At 50.7% G+C, this 26880-nt stretch overlaps 1 protein-coding gene across 1 annotated transcript; it reads left to right on the forward strand.

Moving 5' to 3' along the window:
• The first annotated feature begins 1178 nt into the window (after window positions 1-1178).
• On the forward strand, window positions 1179-25639 carry REST (RE1 silencing transcription factor). Its single transcript, XM_040966577.1, has 4 exons — window positions 1179-1385; window positions 4473-5376; window positions 13892-13975; window positions 20506-25639. Exons 2-4 carry the CDS (start codon window positions 4482-4484, stop codon window positions 22374-22376), a joined length of 2850 nt encoding a protein of 949 aa, XP_040822511.1. The 5' UTR covers window positions 1179-1385; window positions 4473-4481; the 3' UTR covers window positions 22377-25639.
• Window positions 25640-26880: the final 1241 nt, after the last annotated feature.

Below are 26880 nucleotides of genomic sequence, written 5' to 3' on the forward strand. Positions count from 1 at the left end.
TTCCTTCCTCTCTGGCTCAGTTCACACGGAGGATGGGGGGCGGTGTAAGGAGAGACAGAAAGATCTTCCATCTGCTGGTTCACTCCCCACATGGCCTCAAGGTCAGAGCTGAGCGGATGGGATGGCAGGAAGCTTCGGAGGGGGCGTCCAGACAAAGCACACATTTCAAGTCCCCTGTATAAGGGGTTGGGGGTCTGCTTGTGTTTGAAACGGTAAAACTCAAGGGGTGAAGCCCTTTGGACAGGGCCTTTCTCCCACCTGGCGTCCGACTTGCACCTGCACCAGGGACGTTTCGCTCAGCCCTGCTACGGAACGCACGTGCCACAGAGGTGTAGCAGCGGGGAAGCGGGATCCGGGGTCCAGAAAGAGCCAGAACGGAAGGCGCCGGAGGGCAAGGGCGAGGACATTTAAAGAGCCAGCAGGTACCGGATTTTGAGCCAGCTGAATCTAGGCCGAGCTGAATACCTTCCCTCCCAGATCCTTTCAGGGTTTGCCTGTTATCACCTGGTGGGAGGCTTAGGCGACCCCGCCTACCGCGCCCACACCCTCGCCCCAGCAGCCCCAGGTGGGTTCCATCCTTCACCCAGCAAGCCGACTCACTTCCTCGCCAATTGCTTACAGCCCATCCAGTGTTAGTATTTCAATCCGCCTACTTCGGGTCTGCAGCGTCAACGGCTTTCGGCCGACGACCCTCAAAGGAAGGCAGCCGGGGTGGCGAGTCCCGCAGAGGCCGGCGAGCAGCTCGGTGCAGACGGCGGTCCCAGCCGGGCAGGTCTTCCCCGCCCACAAGCTCCATTCTCCCGCGTGCACGCCCGGGGGTAACTCCTGCTGTTTGTTTAAGAAAGAAACCCAGAGTCGGAGCCCAGGGGGCCCCGCCTTCTCTCCTGACCCCGGGCCGGGCGCGAGCGCGCGGGGCCGGGCGCCTGGAGGTCCCGGGCGCGCCCCTGGGCGCAGGGCGGGGCGCAGGCGGGGCGCAGGCCGGGCGCGCGGGCGGCGGGGGCGTGTCCGCGGGCGGCGGCGGCGGCGGCGCGGCGTCCTGTGCTGGAATGTGCGGCTCCCGCGAGCTCCCGGCGCGGCGGCAGAGCAGGCGCCGCCGAGGCCCCGGGCCCCAGACCCCGGCGGCGGCCGGGACGGCTGGGCGAGGGCTGGCGGCGTGAGCGCACACACGCACGCAGCCGTCCTGCACGCCTCGCGGCCCTGCCTCGGCGAGCCTCCCCCCACCACCCCAAAACTCACAACTTTTCTCCTCTTTCCTCTCCGCCTCCCCACCCCCCCACCCCCGCCCTCCTCCCCTCCTGCGAAACTCCAGCAACAAAGAAAAGTCAGCGGCGGCGGAACCGAGACGCCCCGTCCGCTCGGCCGCCGCTCGTCGCCGGCCGAGGACGGTGAGTGCGGCGCGGGGCTCGGCCGGGCCGCGGCGGCGGGAGAGGGCGGGCGCGGAAGGACGCGGAGCGAGGCGCTGTCCAGGGCTGATCTGCAGATACCGTGGCTCCGGCGGCGGCGGCGGCGGCGACCGCGCCGGGCTGGCGGGGGCTGGCGGCCGAGCCGGGATCGGGTTACAGCGCGGCGGGCCCGGGGGCCGGGCCGGGGGGCGTCGGCGGGGAGCGGCGCGGCGCCGGGGACCCCCAGCCCGGGCGAGGCGGGGCCGCCACCCCCGCGGGGGCCTCGCCGCCGCCGCCCCTCGGAAGCGCGGTGCTCTGAGGCCAAGAGCGGAGCTGCTCGGGGCCCTAGTCCTGAAACTTCCTCCTCTTCCTCGGCCTCCCGGCCCACGCACCGGCCCCGCCGGCCACCCCTCACTCCCACCCCCGGCCGGGCCTCTCCCTTTCGCCGGAAGGCGCCGTTGAGCGCGGCCGGCCGGGCGGGTTGAGTCAGCCGCGGGGGCCCCGGGCGGTGGCCGCCCGTGGGGCTGGACAGCGATTTCTGCGCGCCGGCCCGCGCGGCCCTCGCCTCCCGCTCACCGCGCAGCCGAGGCGGACCCGGCCGAGGGACGCGCGTCGTGGGCCCTGAGCTTGGGGGGAGTGAAGTTCGCAAACTTCCGGGGCGCGGGGGCGGCCGCCGGCCCGCGTGGGGGGCCCCCCTGAGGCGCTCGCTCGGGGCCCGACGCCTCCGGAGGGCGCCCGCGGAGTCCGCCCGAGCCGGCTGAGGGGCGGTCGCGGGAGCTGGGCGACGCCGGCTGAGGTAACTTTCCGTCCTCCAGCCCGGACTCGGGCCCTTGGCGGGCAGGGGAGAGGGGAGCTGCCCGGCGGCTCCGGGGAGACGGGGTTCGGTCCCGGCGCTCGTCCCCAGCCGGCTTGCGCGTGCCCGGGTTGAGTGTTGGGGAGAGCACGGGCATGGGGGTGGGGGGCGCAGCTCCGGCGACTTGGGGTGCGAGTGTGTGTGCACTGCGAGCGGGCCGGGCCGAGAGGAAGCGAGAGCGCCCGAGTTTGCAAAGAGCTGCTTTGTGTTTGGTATTTTGAGAAAATGGCCGAATGCCTATTGGAGTTCGGAATGCCGCGGCCGGGGCCGACGCGGGCGGCCGGGCGCACAGGAATTCGGGCGGCACGCGGGGCTCCCGGGCCATGCTTGGCCGGCCTGCCGGGAGACGCCGAAGGCCCTTCCCCGATCGTGGTGGGGCGCCCGGTGGCGCGGGGCCCCCGGGACGGCCTCGGCCTCCGGCCCTGTGATGGCATTTTGTGCACCTTCTGAGGGCGCACGGGACCCGGCCGCCCGTGTTTACACACTTGGGCCGACACTTTGCTTTTTGTGGGTCGGTTTCCAGCGGGGAGGGGGGAGCTTGGCTTTTCCCAGTCATGGTGCCCCTGCCCGTCCTAATGCGCAGGACACCTTTGAGGTTGGGAAGGAGCGTGGCCAAGGCCGTGAAAAAGGCCAACTTGTTTGCAGGAAAGTGATCTTGTAATGGCTTCCCCTAGGCGAGTAGGCCAAGTCAAGCGTGGTGCCAGTGAGTAGCTGGTAGCCGTGTGGAGTTGGAGGATTGCTCTCTTCGGGGAGGAGAAGTGAAAAAAAAAGCTTTATTTTGTGAAGTTCCGAGTCAACTCGACTTCCTTTCTCCTTCGGGTGTTTTTTGGTTGTTGTCTTCGTTTACACTGCAGTCATGGAAAATTCAAGAGGGACTAAGTGGTGCTTTTTCACAGTCGTACTCTTTGGGAGTTAGTTCATAGGAGATTCAATTAAGTTAACCAATTATTACAGGCTTCTACTTTGTAGTGTGTTTGTGAACTTCACAGATGCGCAGGATAGCTTGTGGATGTCTCATGGAGACCATTGAGCCTTTCATTGAATTTTCGGAGCAATTTAAATTAACATTAAAAAATGGAGGCTACTTTTTTCTTGCACCGGAATTATTAAAAGTGCTTGAGGGAAGACTTGCCGGTGGTAGACCAGTTGATGAATTGTCCAGTTGGCGCAAATTTTTTTTTTTTCAAGGGATAGAACTTGGTGGCTGTAGGAATTAAGGAATATTTTAAGTTTGTTGCTAGTGCTAAATAAAATTATCTTTAATTTCATTTTCCCACAACTTTTGAAGATGTGCTTTTTTGTTTGAAATGCCCAGAAAGGGAGAAAGAGGGATATTTATCTTTTGTCTGCTGGTTCACACCCCTCAAGCCCCCAGCAGCCCTGTTAGGCCCACGGAAGCCAGGCAATCAGGACCCTGCTGGGTCCCCCACGTGGGTGGCAGGCACCCACGGATCTGGGCCTGCTTTTGCTGCTTCCTTTGCATTTGCAAGAGCTGGGTGGGAAGCACTGAGTGATTGAAATTTGATCCCCAAGCAGCAGCTTAACTTGTGTCCCTGCTTTAGTATTCAATGTAACCAATATTTTAAGTTTTTATTATTTAAAGGCCAGAGTTGCAGAGTGGGGGAGTAGCCGTAACCTAGGCCAGGCCAAGGGCACGTTTTATTGGATTCTCACTTGGGTCCTGGGGCCCATGATTTGGGCCATCTCCCACTGCTTTGCCAGCCACATTAGCAGAGAGTTGCGTTGAAGTGGAGTAACCAGGACTTGAACCAGCCCCACTCATTGAGTTTAAAGATTATATTGGGAAAATGTTTTTTGCTTTTGTCTGTTTTTTAAGATTTTATTTAATTTTATTGGAGAGCTAGATTTACAGAGAGAAGGAGATACAGAAAGATTTTCTGTTAACTGGTTCACTCCCCAACTGGCCACAGTGGGCCAAGCCTGTTCACAGAGCTAAGCCTGTTCAAAGCTAGGAGCCCAGAGCTGCTTCGGGTCTCTCACGTGGGCGCAGGGTCCATCCTCTACTGCTTTCCCAGGCCACAAGCAGGGAGCTGGATGGGAAGTGGAGCAGCTGGGACACGAACTGGCAGCCATATTGAGTATCTGCACATGGCAAGGCAAGGTGGTACCCGCTATCCCGCAGGGTCCCGTTTTTTAGGTTGTGAGGAATGAACAGTGATGCTTGGCTTGAAGGTTAGTCACATGGTATCTAAGCAGACGGTCTTGTGTGTTTTCAGAATACAGCCATGGCCACCCAGGTGATGGGACAGTCTCCTGGAGGAGGAGGGCTGTTCACCAACAGTGGCAACATGGGCATGGCCTTGCCCAACGACATGTATGACTTACAGGAGCTCTCCAAGGCGGAACTGGCCGCCCCCCAGCTTATCATGCTGGCCAACGTGGCCCTGACGGGGGAAGTGAATGGCGGCTGCTGTGATTACCTGGTGGGGGAAGACAGACAGATGGCAGAGCTGCTGCCTGTTGGGGACCACTTCTCCGACAGTGATGGAGAAGGACTTGAGGAGGCTTCGGAAGCAAAGGGTGAATCCAGCGCACTGCAGAGCATGGAGCTGCGGAGCCTGGAGCTCGGTGCCACGGAGCCACAGCAGCCAGTGTTTGAGGCCGCCGCCACGCCAGCGGTTTATGGCTCCAATAAAGACGTTCCAGCCGAAGCCCCGGGAGCGGAGGACAAAGGCAAGAGCTTGAAGACCAAGCCCTTCCGCTGTAAGCCGTGCCAGTACGAAGCCGAGTCGGAGGAGCAGTTTGTGCACCACATCCGCGTCCACAGTGCCAAGAAGTTTTTTGTGGAAGAAAGCGCGGAGAAGCAAGCCAAAGCCAGGGAGGCTGGCTCTGCCCCCGCCGAAGACGGGGATCTCTCCAAGGGCCCCATCCGCTGCGAGCGCTGCGGCTACAACACCAACCGCTACGACCACTACACGGCGCACCTGAAGCACCACACCCGGGCCGGCGCCAACGAGCGCGTATACAAGTGCATCATCTGCACGTACACCACGGTGAGCGAGTACCACTGGAGGAAGCACCTGAGGAACCACTTCCCCAGGAAGGTGTACACGTGCGGGAAGTGCAACTACTTCTCAGACAGAAAGAATAATTACGTTCAGCATGTTCGAACCCATACAGGTAAGCGCAGCTTCCTTGTGCTAAATAAAATTATCTTCAGTTTTCTCTCTTCCTGGTGGTTACCCTTGAATGCTTGAGTAGTGCTGGGGAGAAGGGACCCACCTAGGGCTCCAGTCTAGGGTCCGTTATTTGCTAACTTCAGTCACAAGCAAGTTCTCGATCCTCTTTGTGCTTCAAATCTTTTTTAAAGATTTTTTTTATTGCAAAGTTAGTTATACAGAGAGAAGAGATAAGAGAGCAAGTTCTTCTGTCCATTGATTCACTCCCCAAGTGACTGCAACAGCCAGTGCTGCAACAATCCGAAGCCAGGAGCCAGGAACTTCCTCCAGTTCTCCCACATGGGCGCAGGGTCCCAAGGTTTTGGTACAGGTCTCCCAAGGCGGGTACAGGGTCTCAACTGGTTTCCCAGGCCACAGGAGGGAGCAGGAAGGGAAGCAGGGCCACTGGGACACAAACTGACACCCATATGAGATCCTGTTGTACACAGGGCGAGGACTTTAACCACTAGAGTGCTGCGCCCGGCCCACTTCATTCTCTTCATAGGGTGCCAGCATACAGGATTAAGTGACAGCACACATAAGACACTGATGCAAAATAACCCTGTTAAATCATTCATATGTAAGGTTTATGTATTTAGTTATTTGAAAAGCATAATGGCAGAGAGAGATCCTCTTTTTTTTTTCTTGTGATTACATGGTTGTTCAGGGTGGGAACAATTAAGGCTTAGGGAAAATTGGGTGAACTCATTGTTTCCAAATTTGCTGTTTCTTGGTGAGAGAGATCCATCTTCCTTCCACTGGGTCACTCCCCAAATGCGAGCAGTAGCAAGGGCCTGGAACTCCATCTGCAGGTCTGCTGTGCAGAAGCAGGTCCCTGAGGGGCCATCCCCTGCTACCTTGCGGGAGCATTAGCAGGGAACTGGGTTGGAACTGCAGAGCACGACTTGATGAGACACTCCCATTGGGGCGCTGTGGTCAGGCTTACCCGCGAGGCGCAGTGCTTGCCATTCCAGCAGCCCCGGGAGGCGTTCTGTTAGCTCAGGCTGCAGAAGTGTTGATGTGACGATGCATGATGAAACGTTCGTTTCCAAAGGGAATTGAGATCTTAACTCAAAAACTGAAGCCAGTGATTAGCCTTGCTTCGCTCTTTTAATGAAAGCCTTGTAGTGTAAGAGCGTTTTGACTGAAGGCATTGAGCTCATGAAACTATGTCTCCAAAACAGTGCGACAGGTCAGTTTTTAACAGATGGTCAAAGCATCTTCTTAGGAAAGCAAGCAGGCAGGTATGTTCCGTATGTCCCGACAGTTTAAAAAGACCTGTTCAAAGTCAGGAAGACTATCAAAAAGACAAGTTTTGTTTTGTTTTTTAGATTTACGTATTTATTTGCAGGCAGAATGACAGAGAAAAAAAATTGAGTCCTTCCATCCACTAGTCCTCTTTCCACATGCCGGCAACAGCAGGCCAGGCCAGCTCCAAGCTGGGAACTGCGCCTGGGCTTCCCGTGCGATGTTGGGGGCCCAAGGCCTGGGCCGTGCTCTGCTGCCCTTCCAGGATGTAGCTGCAGGCAACCGCGCAGCACGTGGAGTGGCAGGATCTCAATCCAGTGCCCATTTGGGCAGCAGCTCGACCCTGTGTGCCACGACACTGGTTCCCAGTTGAATGGCCGCGAGTGTGTTCACATTGTGTCACCGGTGCTGGAGGCAATTTTGGTGCTGCAGACCAACGGCCGTTTCTGCTAGCACCGCTTCCCCTTTCTGCCTGACGCTCCTCAGTTAACCTCGAGGAGTGCTCTGTTTGAAAGGCAGAAGAGCCAGATGCCCATCTGCTGTCTGACTCGAGGAGCTGTGGCAGCCAGGGTCTGGGAAGGCACACCACGTGTCCCGCACGAGTGGCAGGGAGCCCCGTCCTTGAGTGGCGCCTTTTAAAGACTATTTTTATTGCAAAGTCAGTTATACAGAGAGGAGAAGAGACGAGAGGAAGATCTTCCGTCTGTTGATTCACTCTCCCAGTGGCCGCAAGAAGCCTGGAGCCTCTTAAAAGTCTCTCCTGTGGATGCAGGGTCCTGAGGCTTTATGCTGTCCTTGACTGCCCAACCAGGCCACAAGCAGGGAGCTGGGGCACAAACCATTGCCCATATGGGATCCCAGTGCGTGCAAGACTTTAGCTGCTAGGCTATTGCACTGGGCCCTATTTAAGATTTATTTATCTTTTATTGGAAAGTCAGATTTACAGAGTGGAAAAATCTTCCATTTGCTGGTTCACTCCCCAACTGACCATAATGGCTGGAGCTGAGCTGATCAGGAGCCAGGAGCTTCCTCCAGTTCTCCCACATAGGTGCAGGGTCCCAAGGCTTTGGGCCATCCTCAACTTCTTTTCCAGACCACAAGCAGGGAGCTGGATGGGAAGCAGGCAGCCGAGATTAGAACCAACGCTGAAAGGGGTCTTGGTGTGTGAAAAGCGAGGACTTCAACCACTAGGCTATCACACCAGGCCCAACCTTAGTGCTTTTAAAAAAGGATTTAATTTTGTTTTAAAAAGAGTTACAGAGAGAAGGAGAGATAGAGCGCCAGAAAGAAAAAGGTCTTCCATCTGTTGGTTCACCCTTCAGATAGCTGCAGTGGCTGGAGCTGGGCCAGTCCTGAGCCAGGAGCTTCTCCTGGATCTCTCGTGTGGATGCAGAGTCCAAGGACTCAGGCCAGCCTCCCTTGCTTTCTCAGGCCATGCTCGGGGAGCTGTGTTGAACAGTTGGGACACTAATCAGCACTCAGATGGGATTACAGCGCTTCAGGTAGAGATTTAACCTACTATAGTGTGGCGCCAGCCCTCTTGGTGCTTTTCAGAAAGACTTTTTTCTGTTCCTTCTCCCCACAAATTGAGTGATTTATTTGAAAGTCGGAGTTACACAGAGAGAGGGGAGAAAGAGATGTGGCTAGAGCTGGGCCAGGTGGAAGCTAGGAGCCAAGAGCCCTTGGGTAGCAGGGGCCCACAGACTTGGGCAATCTGCTGCTTTTCCCAGGCACATTAGCAAGAGATCCAAAGTTGGGAAGCCAGGACATGAAACAGCACCCATGGGATACCTGTGTAGCAGACGGTGGCTTTCCCCTGCTGTGCTACGTGCCTGCCCAGCTGTAGACTTTTTGTTTTGAGGAATTATTTATTTGAAAGGCAGTGTTTTAGAGAGAGAGAAAAATCGTCCCAACTACTGATTCACTTCCTCAGTGGCCAGGGCTGGGCCAGCCTGGAGTCAGGAGCCAGGAAGGTCATCTGAGTAGACACCCAAGTCCTGGGCCACTCCTGAGCTGCTTCCCCAGGCACATGGCAGGGAGCCTGGGGAAAGGGTAGCGGAGCAAGACTCAAGCCTACACCCACAGGGGCTGCCATTGTTGAAGGGGGCAGCTTTTTTTTTTTTTTTAAAGATTTATTGGTTTTTCTTGGAAGAGCAGATTTACAGAGAGAAGGGGAGTCGGAGAGAAAGATGCGCTGTCGCGTGGTCACTGCCCAGCTGGCCGGAACCAGGAGCTCAGGATCTCGGTGCAGACAAGGCAAAGATTTAGCCACTAGCCTGTATTGCCCTGGCCCTTTTTTAAATTTTTAAAAATTTTTAAGATTTATGTTTTGGAGAAAAGGAGAGACAGAGGATCTCGCATCCACTGGCTCACCCCCCAGAGGGACACAACAACCAGCGCTGGGCCAGGCCGAAGCCAGCAGCCTACACCTTCATCTGGACCTCCTGTGTGGCCGCCAGGGCCCTAGGACTGAGGCCAGCTGGCAGGGAAGGGGATCAGAAGTAGAGAGCGCAGCTGGGACTGGAACTGTTGACCGGAAGGCGAACCCCCTGCCACAGAGCTAGGCTCAGAAGGCTCTTGGTTGTTTCATGTGGGGATTGTAAAGGATGGTCAGTGGGTAGTTCTGAATCTTTTTATTGAGAATTGATACAGTGCTGAAGGGTAGAGCTGGAAAGTGAGGGCAGAGCTGGGGAGCCTTGGGAAAGAGGCCAGGTGCCCATCTCTGCTAGCTCTGCCTGTACTCGGCAGGTCTCATCTTCGGCAGGTTGGCTTCATGGCTTTTTTTCAGCCTACCGAGGGCCCAGGGCTTGCTGCTGTTTCTATTCTGTGCTAGTCTTCCAAACACTCCAGTGAGGAAGCAGTGTGTGTGAGTAATCATGCATGTTTACAGAGGAATCTTGGATCGGAATGCCTGAACTGATTGACTCAGGTGCCCATTGCAAGTAGCAGAGTTGAGAAATCCCATTATTCCACTGCTAAGTGAGCTGTGGTGGTGGAGTTAGGGATCACCATTGTTCAAGTTGACCTTTTTTTAATCAAAGACTGATTTTTGTGCTTTTGAAATGTAACCAGTTCATGCATGTTATTTCAAAGGATCATCTTGGGGGGTTGGTTTTGGCTCTAGTGGCTGGGCTAGGATGCCTGAATTGGAGTGCCAAATTTGGGTTCCAGCTCCGCTCTGGATTTAGCTTCCTGCTGATTGGGACACTGAGAGTTTGAGGGCCAGTGGCTTGTGGCTAGGTCCCAGACGATCTGGTTCCCAGCCGCTGGCTGGGGCTCAGCTCGGTCTTGGCTGTTGTGGGCATGTCAGAAGTGAGCCAGTGATGGGAGCCCTCATTGTCTTATCTCCCAACTCTTCCTCTCTCCTCTGACTTGCAAATAATACAGAGTTTTAAAAATAATTAAGGTTGATTTTTTTTTTTTTTTGCCTATGCGTGTGACTGAAGAAATGAGTGCTTAACTGAGCTTTGTAGAACAGTAATTACACTTAGTTGGTGGAATTACACAGATAAAGCAAGTCTTGTCCTTTCAAAGAAGATAACAGGAAATTACCCTTGACTGGTTCCACATGCTGAGTCTGACAAGGTTTATTTACTTTTTCTTCCATTGACATTTTTATTGCATCTTTATTGACATAACTTCCACGCCCTGTGGCTCACTGGGCCAGGACTGTGCTGGCCCTGCCATCCGTGGATGTGGAACCATGCCAGCAGGGTCCTCTGGACCCACCCACATCTGCTTGGGAGAATGTCGCCCAGGAGCGCTTCCATGTTGACATCTGAGCACTGCTTGTTACTACCCGTTACTGCCCATTGACACTGGTCCGCTTACTTAGTGTTTTGTGTTCCAGCAGTGGGTGGATGTGTCCATTTACGCTGTGTGACAAATGATGTTGGTGTCCACATTCAGCTGTGAGTTGAGTTAGTGTAGTAAGTTTTTGTCTTTCTTTTTTTAAAAAGATTTGTTTTCATTACAAAGTCAGATACAGAGAGGAGAGACAGAGAGGAAGATCTTCCATCCAATGATTCACTCCCCAAGTGACCACCATGGCTGGTGCTATGCCGATCTGAAGCCAGGAGCCAGGAACTTCCTCCAGGGCTCACATGCGGGTGCAGGGTCCCAAGGCTTTGGGCTGTCCTCGACTGCCTTCCCTGGCCACAAGCAGGGAGCTGGATGGGAAGTGGAGCAGCTGGCACCCATATGAGATCCCGGTGCATTCAAGGCGAGAACTGTAGCCACTAGGCCACCATGCCAGGCCCAAGTTTTTGTCTCTTGAGAGCGGGCAGCAGTTGAACTCCAGGGCCCTGGGGTGACTGTTGGGTTTTACTGCACCATTTACAGTCCCTTTGCAGTGTGTGAGGGCTCTGACTTCCTCAATCTCTTCGTTGTGGCTAACACCCATCTCTCCGATTACAGTGGTTGAAATGGAGAGGTTTTCTCTCTGCCACTCCTGGAGGCAGAGTCTGCCCCATGCTCTCGTTGACTCACGGAAAAGCTCACAACACGCAGGGCAGCTCTGAGGCTGAAGCATCCCCAGATCTGCCACCTGTGTGGCAGGGACCCCAGCACGCGGGCCTTCCTTCTGCTGCTCTCCCAGGCACAGGCACATTAGCGGGAGCTGGATAAGAAGTATAGCAATCAATACTTTTTTTCTTTTTAAAAAATGTTTATTTATTTTTATATGAAAGCAGATTTACAGAGAGGAGAAGGAAAAATCTTGCATCTGTTGGCTCGTGGAACCTCCTCCAGGTCTCTACATGGGTGCGGGGTCCCAAGGACTTGGGTCATCCTCTGTTTGCCCAGGCCACAAGCAGGGAGCTGGTTTGGAAGTGGGACAGCTGGAACACAAACTGGCACCCATTGGGGTGCCAGCCACAGGCAGTATTTTTGAACCAGTGCTCATATGGGATGTTGTTGTGGAAGGTGGCCGCTTACCCTGCCATGCTGTAGTGCCAGGACAGGGGCTAGTGGTTTTCTTTTCTGTTTTGTATATTTATTGCAAAATCAGATATATATTCAGAGGAGGAAAGACAGAGAGGAAGATCTTTTCTCCATTCACTCCCAAGTGACTGCAAGGGCCAGAGCTGCACCAGTCAGGAGCCAGGAGCTCTTCTGGGTCTCCCACATGGGTACAGGATCCCAAAGCATTGGGCCATCCTCCACTGCTTTCCCAGGCCACAAGCAGGGAGCTGGATGGGAACGGGACTGCCGGAATTAGAACCAGCGCCCATATGGGGTCCCAGCACCTTCAAGGTGAGGACTTGAGCAGCCAGGCCACTGGGTGGGGCTGGGGGTCTTCATTCCATTTTCCTCCTGTTTAGTGGTGAAGTGCATCTTTTCATGTGCTTGATGGCTGCATGAGTGCTTATGCAGAAACACATGAACATTTTAAACTCTTGCTGCTTCCACGTCATAAAGTAGGCATTCTGTTCTGTCGCCCCCAGCTGGGTACCACTGACAGCTTCCAGCCAGTGACCTCAGAATAGTTCTTCTAGTGACCACGCCTCATTCTTTTCATGCCATCTTTGCTAACCTTGCTACATACATCTGTCTGATAGCTTGTTGTATAAACCATTAGTAGCTGGTAGTGAACACAGGGCTTGGCTCAGCAGGTGCACAGCTGTAGAAACTGAAGGTTCTTTGTTTGCTTTAAAGAATGTCTTACTTATTTTGAAGGTCAAAGTTACTTGTTTTTATTTGAAAAGCAGTCAGACCAAGGACGCATCCTATGCGCTGATTCTTATCCCAAGTGTCTCCCCCCGCTGGGCCAGTCTGGAGCCAGCCTGGGTCTCCTTTGTGGGTGGCAGAGAACCATGTGCTCGCCCTTGTTTGTTGCCTTCCAGGGTGCCCACGCGGGGGGAGCTGGAATAGATGTGGAGGGGCCAGGGTGCCAGTGACTGACTGCCATGCCATAGGTTGCCCCAGGGCTAATGTTTTTCTAGATCAGAAACTGAGCTGTGAAAGAATCTTGCCCAAGACCAAATTAAAAAAAAAATTATCATCCAGCTTTTTTTCCTAGACTCTTGTGTGGTTGACAGCCTATGTCCAGAACCCATCTTGGCTTTGAGCTTTAGGATCCCTGACCCCGTCCTCAGATGCTCTCTGTCCCTGGGACTTTATGTTCGTACACTAGTGACGCAGCTGTCTTACACATGTTAGCAGCTGCCTCTTACTTGAGGTTTTCACTTCAAACAGTAACATCCTCAAGTTAGTTCCTTTGCACTAACTTGAGATTGTGGTAATCAGTTACAGGAAAAATGCCCAAGTGGGCCTGGTGCGATAACATAGAGGCTAAAGTACTTGCCTTGAACGTGCCAGGAACCCATATGGGCGGGCGCCAGTTCTAATCCCAGCGGCCCTGCTTTACATCCAGCTCCCTGCTTGTGGCCTGGGAAAGCAGTCAAGGACGGCCCAAAGCCTTGGGACCCTGCACCCGCATTGGAGACCCAGAAGAGCTCCTGGCTTTGGATTGGCTTGGCTCCAGCTGTTGTGGCTGCTTGGGGAGTGAACTATTGGATGGAAGATCTTCCTCTGTCTCTCCTCCTTTCTGTGTATCTGCCTTTCCAATAAATAAATCCTAAATAAAAATGGCCAAGTAACAGCATTAGAAACTTTTGGTGTTTTTCAAAGGATAATTCTAAGTTTTAAAGATTTATTTATTTTTATTGGAAAGGCAGATTTACAGAGAGAAGGGAAGAAGGAGAAAAAGATCTATGCTATGGTTCTCGCATGGAAGTAGTCGCAATGGCCAGAGCTAAGCTGAGCTGAGCCAAAGCCAGGAGCTGCTTTTGGGTCTCTTGTGCGTGTGCAGGGTCCCAGTGCTGTGGGCCGTACTCTGCTGCTTGCCCAGGCCACAAGCAGGGAGCTGGATGGGAAGTGGAGCAGCCGGGACAGGATCTGATGCTCATATGCGCCCATATGGTTCCTCTGCATTTGTAGTGCTTGCAAATAGAGCTTACCTTTGCTTCTTTTTTTTTTTTTAAAGGATTTAGTTATTTGAAAGGCAAGAGTGACAGAGAATGTTGTTTGATACCTTGTCAACTATCTTGAAATAATGTTATATGAATTAAGGAATAAGCGATTTACATTTGTAATAATGTAATGCCTTGACTTTGGCCAGGAATGGGTGGGGATCCTCATTGAAAGTGTTCTGTGCTGAGTACTGTTATGTTGTTAGATTGTGTCTGGCATATTTTGGTGCACTGAGGTGCTAATTTGTTGTTTTGCAGGAGAACGCCCATATAAATGTGAACTTTGTCCCTACTCGAGCTCTCAGAAGACTCATCTAACTCGACATATGCGAACTCATTCAGGTTGGTAAGAAAATGAGAACCTCTGTAGCTTTTTAAGTAAATTCGTTGTAAATTTTTTTTTTTTTATTTTAGACCTGTAGCCAATACATTTGTTTATGATTTGTTTTTAATACAGGGATTAGAAATTAAAAATCAGTGTTCTGTTACAGTGGAGCTGTGTTTAAGTGGGCATTCTTAACATGGAACCCAGAGGTAGAACTTGTGGAACTGAGTAATATGTGTGTGTATTTGCTGTTGGGGGAGCGTCTTAGTTTTCTTCTGAAACAAGTGAGAAGTTGACTACAGGAATGGCAGCAGCCACCTTCCTCGGGCTGGGGTCTGTATGAGGCGGCCCCATGGAGGAGCCAGCGGCGTGCTCGTGCTGAATGGTTGCAGTGGTCCCAGGTGACCTTGGCAAGCCACTTCTTCACTCCCCTTCCAGGTTTAGAACGTGTGTCTCCAAGGAGAACGTTTGCCAGAATCTTGTTGTTTGGGGGAAAAAAAAAGAATCTTGTTATTTGCACAAGTCTAGAGCCAATTCCCTTAAGTTAATAGTTACCCTAGATCTGTGCTGTCCACTTGCAGAGAAACAGCCATGTGTGGCTGCTGTACTTGTAAAATGTGGCCAGTTAAAATTGAGATGGATACCCAACCTATGAGCTAAAACCTGCAAAAATATTAGTTTTGAAATTTTGATTGCGTGTTAAGAATATTGAATATTGGGTTTAAAAATGCAGCAAAGTTACTGTCACCTATTTACATTTTACCTTTGTGACTACCAGGACATTTAAAATGCCCTGTGTGGTTTGAGCTGCGTTGTTGGTGGCGTTTGCTGCCTTCAGTTTGCAGTGGTGAGAGTGAGCCGAGCCGGGTCCCAGTGTTCTGCTGGTGTTGGCTGCCTGGAGCCGGTGTCCTGTTACTGCATACTCCTCTGGGAGTTGTGCCCCGCAGCCGGCTCGCCTTTGCCCCATCCTGTGCAGCCTTGGGTGGTGAGGAGTCTGTCCTCCTGCAGCTGAGTCCTGTCTGGCCTGGGAATGGAGTGCTTCGGGGCTCTTGCCTGTTAACCCCCCTGGCTGGGCTGTGTTTTAGAAATCTTGGAACCGCATTTTACCAGTGGGGAAACTAAAGCCTGGAATCATTTTCCCTGCAGAACGCACTGTCCTGTTAATCTGCTTTTTCTCAAAGCATCCTGTAACTTTTCATCTGTCCCTCGTGTTGTATGCTGGAAATTAGAGGCTTCATGTCCACCTTGGACCATGTCTCATTTGAAGTCACTTCTGCTTGACCTGCTGTGAGTGATGTGCAGTTCCTGGGTCAGAAGGACAGCACAGTTACATCCACTCATTGTACTGCTTTGTCACCGTTTAGATGTTCATGGTGTTTTAGCACAGACTCATATGCCAGAAGCAGTTTGGTGTGGATATGCTAGATGCTGTCTGGAGTAAGCTTGCTGTGTTTTAAAGGTTGCTGTTTCTGTCTAGTTACCTGTTTCTATGCCTTAATAGTTGTAGCTACTAAGTAGTAGCTTCCGCTCCTTACGGTACACCTGCTGAGATGGCGTTTGCTGTTGATGACAGTGTGTGTCCTGGTATGTGGGTTAGTTAGCATGTCAGCACACAGGCTTCGTTAATGGTCTTCAACATGAGAAGGTGGGAAGCTGGCGTCTTAGGTAATCTGAATCACACACATGTATGGTTCAGAAGGAGACTCCCAGTGAAGCAGCTGCAATGCAATGCAGTGGGAACCGTGGTACACTGCATTGAGAAAGCTGGGGAGTTACAAATAGGCAGTCCTCTAGTCCCTCAGATGCATATTTCATGTTATGCATTTTTTTCCAAGATTTATTTTGTTTGTATTAGAAAGTCATATGTACACAGAGGAGGAGAGGCAGAGAGGAAGATCTTCTGTCTGTTGATTCACTCCCCAAGTAAATGGCTGCAACAACCTCAGCTGTGCTGATCTGAAACCAGAGCCTGGGACCTTTTCCTGGTCTCCCACACAGGTGCAGGGTCTTAAGGCCTTGGGCTGTCTTTGACTGCTTTACCAAGTCACAAGCAAGGAGCTGGTTGGGAAGCAGGGCCGCCGGGATTAGAACTGGTGCTCATCCGGAATCCCAGCGCATTCAAGGCGAGGACCTGATTATGTGAAATGTGACTATATAAGTGTGTTAGAGTGTTTGCATAAACTATAGAATTAGATGGCATTTTTTGTTTGTTTGAAAGAGAGGTCACTCATATATTGGCGATTCCCTGGATGCCCTCCGTGGCTAGGACTAAGACAGAAACCAGGAATTCTGTGTGGGTCACCTGTGGGTAGTGGCCATCCAATCACTGTGAGCAATTGCATGTGGCCTGCCAGGTGCTTGTGAACACAAAGCTGGCATCAGGAAGATCTGGAATGTTGAACTGGGCCTCCCAAGTGCCATGTCAAATGCCCACCCTTAGAAAAGAAGTTTTAAAGATTTATTTATTGGTTTGAAAGAAAGTGTGTGTGTGTGTGTGCGTGTGTGTGTGTGTGTGTGAGAGAGAGAGAGAACATATTTTTCCATTTGTTGGTTTGATTCTTGTCTGCAGTGACCAGCACTGGCCAGGGCAAAGCCAGCAGGCTTGAACACCATCTCCCACATGGGTGACAGGGCACATGGCTTTCCTGGGAATCGGAAGTGGAATAGTGGGACTGGAACAGGTGCTACTGTGTGATGCAAGCAGCAGCTTAACCCACTGATAATGCTGGTCTCTGGAAATTTACTTATTGGAAAGGCAGGGCCAGGGAGAGAGAGATCTTCCATTTGCCGATTGACTTCCAAAATAGCTACCATGGGTCAGATCTGGACCAGCCTGGAGCCAGAAACTTTTTTTGAATCTCTCAGGTGGCTGCAGGGGCCACAGCACTTAGGCCATCCTGTGCTGCTTTCCCAGGAGCATTAGCAGGGAGTTGGATGGGAAGCGGAACTTGAATGCAGCTTTGCAGGCTGCTGCTTAACCTGCTGCATGATAACACCAATCCTTAGAATGAATATTTTAATAGTATTTTATGAAAAGTAATTTTTGTTTTTTAGGTTTATATCTAGCTCATTCCCCAATTGGCTAATCCTGAGATGATCTGAAGCCAATAGCTAGGTGCTAGGAGCTTCCTCTGGGTCTCCCACGTGGGTGCAGTGACCCAAGGACTGGAGCCAGTAGACTGCTTTTCCAGGCCATAAGCACGGTGGGAAGTGAACATGAACTGGCGCCCTTAGGGGATGCTGGTACTTGGAGGTGGAGGATTAGTCGATTGAGCCACAGCACCAACCCTGAAAGTACATGTCTTTTAAGTATACAGCTTGGTAACTATTTCAACTGGGTGACTTCCCCAGATGAAGACATGGGACTTTCTTACTCAGAGATGTTCCTTGCCCTTTGGGGCAGTGCCCTCAAAGTCTTCCCACTGCAAAGGTTTCTCAAACATTATAATAACTCTGGGGCTGGCGCTGTGGCCTGGCAACTAAAGTCCTTGCCTTGAATGCGCCAGGATCCTATATGGGTGCTGATTCTAATCCCAGAAGCCCCGCTTCCCATCCAGTTCCCTGCTTGTGGCCTGGGAAAGCAATCAAGGACGGCCCAAAGCCTTGGGACACTGCACCCATGTGGGAGACCTGGAAGAAGTTCCTGGCTCCTGGCTTTGGATTGGCGCAGCTCTGGCCGTCGTGGCTGCTTGGGGAGTGAATGAATGAATGGATGGAAGATCTTCCTCTCTGTCTGTCCTCCTCTCTGTATATCTGACTTTGCAATAAAAAAAAAAAAATCTTAAAAATAAAAAAAGAGCAGTACTCTATAAACACTTCCTGAGACAGCCTGTGTTGCGTTACCAGTCATCACTGTGTTGATTGTAGAGTGGTTACCCATTAATCCATCAGATGTCCTTGTTAGTCTTCAGGTAAAAACTTCTGTTAGCCTTTTGTGTGTTATTCCCGTTAGGAACTGTCAAACTTGTAAAAAACCTTTTTCCCTTTTCCCCTTATGTCTACTTGAAAGTAGGTTTGGGAAAAATACTGAACTGGTGTATTTGTAAAGCTTAAAAATATTGGTGATACCAGAATTGGGAAAGGGAATCCATTGGTACTGACAACATGAAAACGTCATGTTAGCTAAGGGTTGAAAGGCAGAGCTAGAGAGGAGCAGAAAGCTCTTCCCATCTGCTGGTTCATTCCCGAATAGCCAGAAGGACAGGGCTGGCCAGGTGGAAGCCAGGACCCTGAAGCTCCATCTGGATTCCCCCATGTGGGGAGCAGGTGTCAAGCCCTGGGGCAGCATCTGCTTGCTCACACACTGCGGCAGGAATCTGGGTTGAAGGTGGAGCAGGCGGACTGGAAGAAGCAGGCTAACTTGCCGCAGCACAGCACTGGCCTTGCCATCATGTTTTTTAGCAGAAGCTTGTACTTAAACTATGCTTGCTGCATAGATTCCCTCCTTGGTTGGGAGGGTTATAAGTTGATGGGATTTTTTAAATTGTGGAATTAAAAAAAAAAATTAACACATTGTTTTCATTAAAAACACCAATCAGTTTTGTTAATTTTGAGATCGGGTTTTACCGAAAAGATGCAGGATATGTACTTGACACTTCCTCATACTTATTTTTTAGGTATTTATTCATTTGACAACAGAGTACCCATCAGTTTACTCCCCAAATCACCACAACAAGCAGGTCTGGGTCAGGCCAGAGCCTGGAGCCTGCAGTTAGGAGTCGGAGCCAGAGCCTGGAGCCTGGAGTTAGGAGCCAGAGCCAGAGCCAGGAGCCAGGAGCCTGGGGTCAGGAGCCAGAGCCAGAGCCAGAGATTGGAGCCTGCAGTTAGGAGTCAGAGCCAGAGCTTGCAGCCAGGAGCCTGGAGTTAGGAGCCAGAGCCAGAGCCAGGAGCCTGGAGCCAGGAGCCTGGAGTTAGGAGCCAGAGCCAGAGCCAGAGCCAAGAGCCTGGGGTCAGGAGCCAGAGCCAGAAGCCAGGAACTGGTCCTCAAGTACTTCAACCATCTCCTGCTGAAGCACTGGGACTTGAACCAGCACTTCCATGGGTCCTGCTGGCAGGTATCACAAATATGGGCTTAGCCTGATGTACCCTAACACTAGCCCTGGCTCTTTGTGTTACTAGAACTCAACACTTAGAGCTCACAAGAGTGAGTGTTTACTCATGTAGAATGGATTGGCCAGTGTATTACACTTAAGATGTTATCTTATAGATAAGACTATTCTATAGTTGGGGAAATTGAGCCCCAAAGAGCTTTCAATACTTCACTTAAGGTTTTACATGAAGCGAGTTGCAGAGCTCATATTTTTAAAGTTTTATTTTTAATATTGTTTACATAGTTCCGAGAGGCTTGCATGTTTTATTGCCCAGATATTCTTAACTTTAGATTAAGCTCTTAGCCATTAATTTCATCTGTCATTTTTTATTTCATGTCTGTTTACAGCGCTGATTGGGGCAGTTCTGGGGCCAAGTGTGGATTACTGTGGCATGTTGTGGGGACCTCACTACTTAGGGGTCTAAGGGCACACTCACGCGGGCCGGAGCTGTGCAGCCGGTCACCTGTCCAGTCTGAAAAGTCCGACTTTCTGTGTTTGTGATTGTTTCCTAACCAGACGTTTTCTATTCTTGTAAAGCTTAATGTCCACATGGTTTTGCTTAATGTCTTAAGTTTTGGTTTATGAAATATTTTAACGACTTGGTGTGAATTTCAGGATGTTTGAGATGAATTTTCATAAATGTCAATTTCCGTTTTCTTACTATGCATTCCTTTGGACCAGTGGGGTGTGGATACCACTTGGTAATATTTACTAGCGTGTGATCTAGCTGGGTATGTATGCAGGTGGAATGTGGCACCCTCTGCCTGTCATGGGGGTGGGCTGGCTCTGGTCTTGTGTGTATCTGTGATACGACTGTGTTTGCATGTGTCATTTACCATATCTATTTGTATGCCACTGCTCATTTTCTTGGGTTTCTCTGCTCCTGTTCTGGAAATGATGAAGAGCAAACTAAGAAAAGTTTTTTCTTGCCCTCGTGTTTGCTCCAAGTAGCAAAATCTGGCCTTTGAAAAGTTCAGGGGGTGGAACCTCCCACCTGCTACCCTGGACAAAGTGATTCAGTTGTTCCTGGGCCTGGAAGGCACTCCTCCCGCGGGGCCTTCGCACTGCAGGGGGATGGCAGTCTTTATCTGCTTTGGTTAAACATGAGCACATTTAAGATGACTTGCAGCGAGTGGCCTAGCCTCCAGAATTGGTATACATTGCCCGGCAGGACCCTGCTGGTGCTGGTACTTGTGTGCTAACTGCTGGTTTGATGTAGTCCGAGTGGGCGATTGCTCATTTGAAGACGGAGGTGGCCAGCTGACTTAATCGCCCTCTGCCCTGTGAGCCAGTGTCTAGCATCAGGGCAACCGTACAGATGAATATGGTAAATGGAGGTGCATGATGGTCTTCAGTCAGTGGTCCCTGTGACTGCACATCTTTCCTTATATGCCTAGATATTTCCGCAAACCTTGAGTCTGTGTCTTAACCTGTGTTTAACCCTTGCTTACCCTCAGGTGAGAAGCCATTTAAATGTGATCAGTGCAGCTACGTGGCCTCTAATCAGCACGAAGTGACTCGCCATGCGCGGCAGGTTCACAATGGGCCCAAGCCCCTGAACTGCCCACACTGCGACTACAAAACAGCCGACAGGAGCAATTTCAAGAAACATGTGGAGCTGCACGTTAACCCACGGCAGTTCAACTGCCCTGTGTGTGACTATGCAGCTTCCAAGAAGTGCAACCTGCAGTACCATTTCAAGTCAAAGCATCCCACTTGTCCAAATAAAACTATGGATGTCTCAAAGGTGAAACTAAAGAAAACCAAAAAGCGAGAGGCTGACCTGCCAGATGCCAGTACTACCAATGAGAAAGCCGAAACAGAGCCGACCAAGACAAAGGGAGATACGGCCGGGAAGAAAAATGAGAAGTCTGTGAAAGTGGAGAAAAAAGATAGTGCTTCAAAAGAGAAGCCTTGTGGCAGCGTCTCAGCGATGCAGGTGAGCACCAGAACTCGCAAGCTGGCGGCCGAGGTGAGAGAGGCAGATGCACACACGGGCAGCAGTCCCGAAAAGCCTGGCAAGACCAAGAAAAGCAAGCGCAAGGTGGGCGCCGGATCTGATTCCCCGCAGGAGGCGCCCAACGAGGAGGAGCCCCCAGCGAAAAAGAAAAAGAAGGCGGAAGGCAAGTGCAGAACTAGTCAGGAAGCCCCAAAGGTTGACAGCAAAGCCGAGGAGGGTGAGAAGCAGGCTCCCAGCGTGAAGAAAAGTACGAGTACGAAGAAGAAAACTCTGAAAAACAAACCAAGTAAGAGAAGCAGCAAGCTTGCTGCAAGGAAGCCAGCTCCGGAGGAACCTGCCCCGGAGGAGCCGGCCACCAAGGCCTCTCCTCCCACAGGGCCTACTCCCGGGGCTGCTGCAGGGGTCGGGCTGCTTCCTCCCGTGGGGCTGCCGCCTGCCGTGGGGTCTGTGCCGGTGGAGCCCCCGCCTCCCACAGAACATCCGCTTCCCATGGACCCACTTCCCAGAAAGTCCCCTCTTCGCAGAGAGAGCAGGAAGGAGAAGTACGACCCGCAGGATGAGATGACACGGAAGGAGCAGGTCCTCATTGAGGTTGGCTTAGTGCCTGTCAAAGACAGCCAGCCGCCCAAGGCAGGTGCAGCCCCCCAGGAGCCTGCCCTGCCATCACCACCGCTGCCCAAGGAAGACTCCCTGGCAGGGGAGGCACCAGACCCAAGGGCAGGCTCGGAAGGTGAAGGAAGCCCAGAGATGCCTGTCGAAAACGAAGCAGCTGCAGAGACAGGGCCGCATGGAGCTCATGTGGCTGCTGGTGCTAGCAGCGCTGCCAGCTGTCCATCCTCGGAACAAAGCCCAGGCACAGTGGATGATCATACGACGCCGGGCCAGCAGCAGGCAGACACAGCGCCTCGGGAGACGGAGATGCTCACAGATGAGAACATGGCCGAAGGTCCCTGTGCTGCTCAGGACCCACCCGTGGAAGGACCATCCTCGCTGCTACTGCCCACTGCACAGGCAGAACAGGAAGCCGCCTCCAGCAGCGCCCCGGCCTCGCCTCCCGCCACCCTGGCAGGAAATGAGTCTCCGGAAATCGAGGAAGATGAAGGCATCCACAGTCACGATGGTAGCGACCTAAGTGACAACATGTCGGAGGGCAGTGACGACTCTGGGCTGCACGGCGCGCGGCCGGCTCCTCGGGAGACCCGGAGCAAAGATGCCCAGGAAGCCCTGGGGGCCAAAGCGGCCGAGGGAGACTTTGTTTGTATCTTCTGTGACCGTTCATTTAGAAAGGAAAAAGATTATAGTAAACACCTCAATCGCCACTTGGTGAACGTGTACTTCCTTGAAAAAGCAGCTAAAGGACAGGAGTAACAAAACTGGACACAAGTCTCAGTTCTTAGTATGTAAGAATGGTTGCATTTTGTTTATAGGGTAGACACCTTTTTAAGATTGCTGTAGTCAACGTCCAGTGTCGGTTTCTCAGCGACTTTCTTTTCCTTGGGGCTCTGTGTGCGCCTGTTGATGGTTGTGTAAGTTTTAGCACATGCAAAGGCATGCTAAGCCAACAGGACGCCTGGGCGTGACATGCAAGGCCACAGCGCGACGGCAGCCGTGCCCTTGCTTGGTCCAGCTGGAGTTTTCTCTCTGTGTCTTTCTTCCTGTTTCCCTTTATGTTGTAGTTCCTTGTTTAGGTTTATAGAGATTGGCTTACTTAATAGCAGATTACTTGAAGAATTTTGCCTGCTTTATAAAATTAGCACTTTAAGGTTTTTCTTTATAGAGATAAGGAGAAGACATTTGAATTGAAGAAAAAGTCTCCCGAGCAGTGGACAATATATTAGTCCAGGTGTTTTACTTCTTGAATTTTGATCAATATTTCCTGTGTATGTTCATTGTTAAAGGCAGTAATTTTGGGTGGTTTTTTTAAATTTTTTTTTCTGGTGCTTTAATGGCTTCAGATGTTGCACAGTTTTTGTGGTTTTTTTTTAACCTATGCATTTAAATCCTTGTAGAGATAACATTTGTGTTGGACAGTAACACTTTATGCATATATATGCATGTCTATTTTGGTCTCTTTGGAGGGATGCTTTTAGGACCTGTTTGCAAAAGAGGTTTTCTTTTGTTTCCTTTGCTATGATTGTCTTTTGGCAAGATGTGTGTGCAAGTTGGTAAGCAAATGAAATGTGCTGATTCAATCCATTGATTTTTTTTTTTTCCAATTTTCTCATCTTGTATCTTGCTAGAATCTGTTTCTTCGAGATTATTTATTTTGAATGGCTATAGTAAATTCACATCTCAGTTTCGATTTTGCCATAAATGCAACACTAGGTTTCATAGTGAACAAATTTCTATCTCCAATATCAGCCATTAATTCTTTGCCCATTTTTGGTACAGCTGCTTCCTAATTTGAACTCTACCTTTGAGAAGAATGCTTTCTCATAGGTGGTTGCTGTCTGTGTGGCTGCTTGACTGAATAAGAACAGCAAAACGATACTTGGAAATTGCAAACCTGGAATTGGGAGAGAACAACTCCTTCAGACTCTGCAGACTGTCTCTTGAGAGAGTCTGAGGCCAACAAGAGTGCAGGTGGCATGGGTGCTGGCCAACCAAGCTCAGCTTCCCACAGACAGTAAGAAGGCTGCTGTAACTTGAGTACAGTCTACAGGTTAAACAAAAAAATCACACTTTCTCAGGGATCTCCACAGCCCTGGTGGGCGTCCTGTCCCTGTGCCACCTGCTGGCCCCAGGAGAGGCCCCAGGTGAGCTGCAGCACTGCCTGCTCATGGCATTTCATCCGGTCTCTGGGCAGGCTCGGGGCTTGGTCAGTACACGTGAACCATTAGGACAAGCATCAGTGGGTGAGTGGGACACTTGTCAAGATCAGACAGAAGAGTTGGAGTTAGAAGTTACCTGAACTTGGAATCGATTGGGAGGCCAAAGATTTAAAGAAACAGAAGATTCTTTGAAGACACAAGAATACGTTGTGTGATACATGGTGTGTGTTTTGCGTGCACGAGTGGGGATTTGTAGATGTTGAAATCTAGGCTCCGACAATCACTGTCAGCGGAAGATCAAGCTGCAGATATTTATATATGTTTTAAAATTTAAGTTATAAAACTAGTTAAATCTAACAGCTGGTTTAATGCTCAAGGGTGCGTTGTACTTCAGTTGTCTTTTATAGAAAAGGATTTTAAGCACAAAGTGGAGATCGGGCAACCGTTTGAAGATGATCTTGTGGATTCTTTCATACTGCAGGTGAAAAATTTGCCTTCTGGGGATTCCGACTGGTTTCTAATCTAGTCTTTAAGACTAGAATGCTCAGAACAAAAAGAGAGAAATCCTGTATTAAATGTTGACCATCCCCGTTCCTGGACACTGATGGACTAGGCCTGTCTTGCAGGAAGCAGTGACGTGCCAGGGGTCCGGCAGGTTAGCGCTGTGCTTCTGTACCTGCTACGAACAATGTTTCAGGAAAAAGGAAACCAGCAGTGATGAACTTCCGTGGTCGGGTTGGAAGTTCTTTTTTGGAAAATGTGATAGTGGAAATGTCTCCTAGTCCCTCTCCCCTTCATAGATTAAAGTAGAACTTTCCCTTCTGATAAAGGAACAACAATTTAAAAAAAAATTGTAAATTGATGTCGAGTTAGCTAGTGATAAACTTGAATTAGTAGAATGTTTTAATTTTAGATGGCCATATTAAAATGTATCTTTTACTCTTCATCTTCACATTGGTTTCTCAATGTATTTTAAGTTATATATTTTTTTCTTTACAGAGCTGCTTATTTGGGGCTACTTTTTTATTATTATTATTAAGATGTAATTCGCGGGGACTTGTGTTGTATTGTTTTGGTAAGGCTTCTTTGAATTGTGGCTCTGTGTTTCTTATAGTCTTCCAAGAAGGGCCATTTTATTTTTTAGAATCACTTCTGAAGTCCCGTGGTCATTAAGTTTGGGGACTGCTTTGTATGAGTGTTGATACAAATGGAAACCCAAGCAGACCTCATCGCACGCCACCCCGTGATTGCTGACGACGGAAGGAATGCCTGTGGGACACCGTCCCCTCAGGACTGAAAAGCTACGAACAAACGTTCTTCTCTTCCTTTGCATGTGTCAGAAAAGCGTAATGTGCTGGATTTCCTCGTTAGCTTCGGCAGATACAGTAAGCTGACAGTGTTAACTCGGACTGAAGACATGATCTCAACCTGGGTTTTGTTCGTTCACAGTCTACATGCAGTGTGACCCATCTTCCCGAGCTCTCCGGCTCTCCTGTCTGGCCCTTCCTCATTAGTTACAGAACTTTGCAAACTGGCATTGAAACATTACAATGATGTTTTACTGCACCGATTTTGTAAAACTTTCACAGTGCAATACGTATTACTTTTCTAAGGCAAACCAAAGGTAAATTTCTCAAGGTTTTTGCTGCCTCCTTGTGCAGCATTGATGGAAGATCTTTTATACATTTGTGATAGAGAAAAATAAACCTGGCTGCAAATCCTTTTTTGGAAAAAAAAAAATCTTAAACCATGTACCAAGTGTTTGGTCAAAATCGTAGGATAAGTTAAATTGTGTTATATTAACCAATCTGAGTGTATTTCTGTAAGCATAGTTACATTGAAATAAAGTTTTAAAAAGCATTTGGTCTCGTGGATGTGTGGGTGTTGAGGAAGCCAGCTGGGTGGAATTCCAGATGTTAGTGTTGCCGAATCATCTCTCTCTCTTTTTTAAAAGATTTATTTTATTTTATTGGAAAGTCAGATATACAGAGAGGAGAGATAGAGACGAAGATCTTACATCTGATGATTCACTCCCCAAGTGAGCACAACGGCCGATGCTGTGCCGATCCGAAGCCAGGAGCCAGGAACCTCTTCTGGATCTCCCACATGGGTGCAGTGTCCCAAAGCCTTGGGCCGTCCTCGACTGCTTTCCTAGGGCACAAGCAGGGAGCTGGATGGGAAGTGGAGCTGCTGGGATTAGAACTGGTGCCCATATGGAATCCTGGCAGGTTTAAGGCGAGAACTTTAGCTGCTAGGCCACGCCGCCGGGCCCCCGAGTCATTTCTACAATGGGAAGAAACATACAGTCCTTGTCTGGGTGAAGGCCAGCAGGAGGTGGTGACAGTGGTCCCTCTACGCAGCCTCACTGTGGAGCAGGCTCTGTGCAGAACTCTTCCCCTGCCATAGGCTCCCTTCACAATCATAGGCAAGTCCTTTTACAGGCACAGGCTTGGGACCAGGAGCTTCCTCTAGTTTTTCCAGACAGGTGCAGGGTCCCAAGGGCTTGGGCTGTCCTCCACTGCTTTCCCAGGCCACATAAGCAGGGAACTGAAAGGGAAGTAGAACAGCTGGGACACAAGGAGGTCCCCATATGGGATCCCAGAGCATGCAAAGTGAGGATTTGACTACTGGGCTATCATGCCGGGCCCTGTTTTAATTCTTTGAGAGGCAGAGTTGCAGAGGGAGAGATCGATCTTCCATTTACTGATTCACTTTCAAATGTCCATAGCTGCCAGGGATGGGCCATGCCAAAACCAGAGTCTTCATCCTGGTCTCCCACATGCATGGCAGGGGCCCAAGCCCTTGGGCCATCATCAGCTGCTTGTCCAGGCACATTGCTGAAAGCTGGATCGGACGCAGCAGCTGTCTCTAACTGGTGCAGTGATGTGGAATGCTGACTTTGCAAGTGGAAGCCCAACCTGCTGCACCACAATGATGCCCTCGGCAGAAAGTTTGCCTTGGGTGGCAAGGAGCCACTTCTTAGTGAAAGTTGGAAACATAAAGAATTGGAGCAGGATAAGTGTGACGTAAGTAGAAAAGACTAGGCTGCTTATAAAGTTTCAGGGCTAAATTAACTCGTGTAGTTTTTAAAAAAGATTTGC

Source organism: Ochotona curzoniae, unplaced genomic scaffold (genome assembly GCF_017591425.1).
Source record: "Ochotona curzoniae isolate NIBS_2020 unplaced genomic scaffold, NIBS_Ocur_1.0 scaffold_4506, whole genome shotgun sequence".
In the NCBI taxonomy this organism is placed as follows: Eukaryota; Metazoa; Chordata; class Mammalia; order Lagomorpha; family Ochotonidae; genus Ochotona; species Ochotona curzoniae.

What these genes read in the sequence shown, in the direction of transcription:
- REST (XM_040966577.1), top strand. Translation starts at nt 4,482, where the DNA reads ATGGCCACCCAGGTGATGGGACAGTCTCCTGGAGGAGGAGGGCTGTTC. An exon ending in GCATGTTCGAACCCATACAG is followed by an intron (nt 5,377 to 13,891) that starts GTAAGCGCAGCT and finishes GTTGTTTTGCAG; the next exon opens with GAGAACGCCCATATAAATGT. An exon ending in ACATATGCGAACTCATTCAG is followed by an intron (nt 13,976 to 20,505) that starts GTTGGTAAGAAA and finishes GCTTACCCTCAG; the next exon opens with GTGAGAAGCCATTTAAATGT.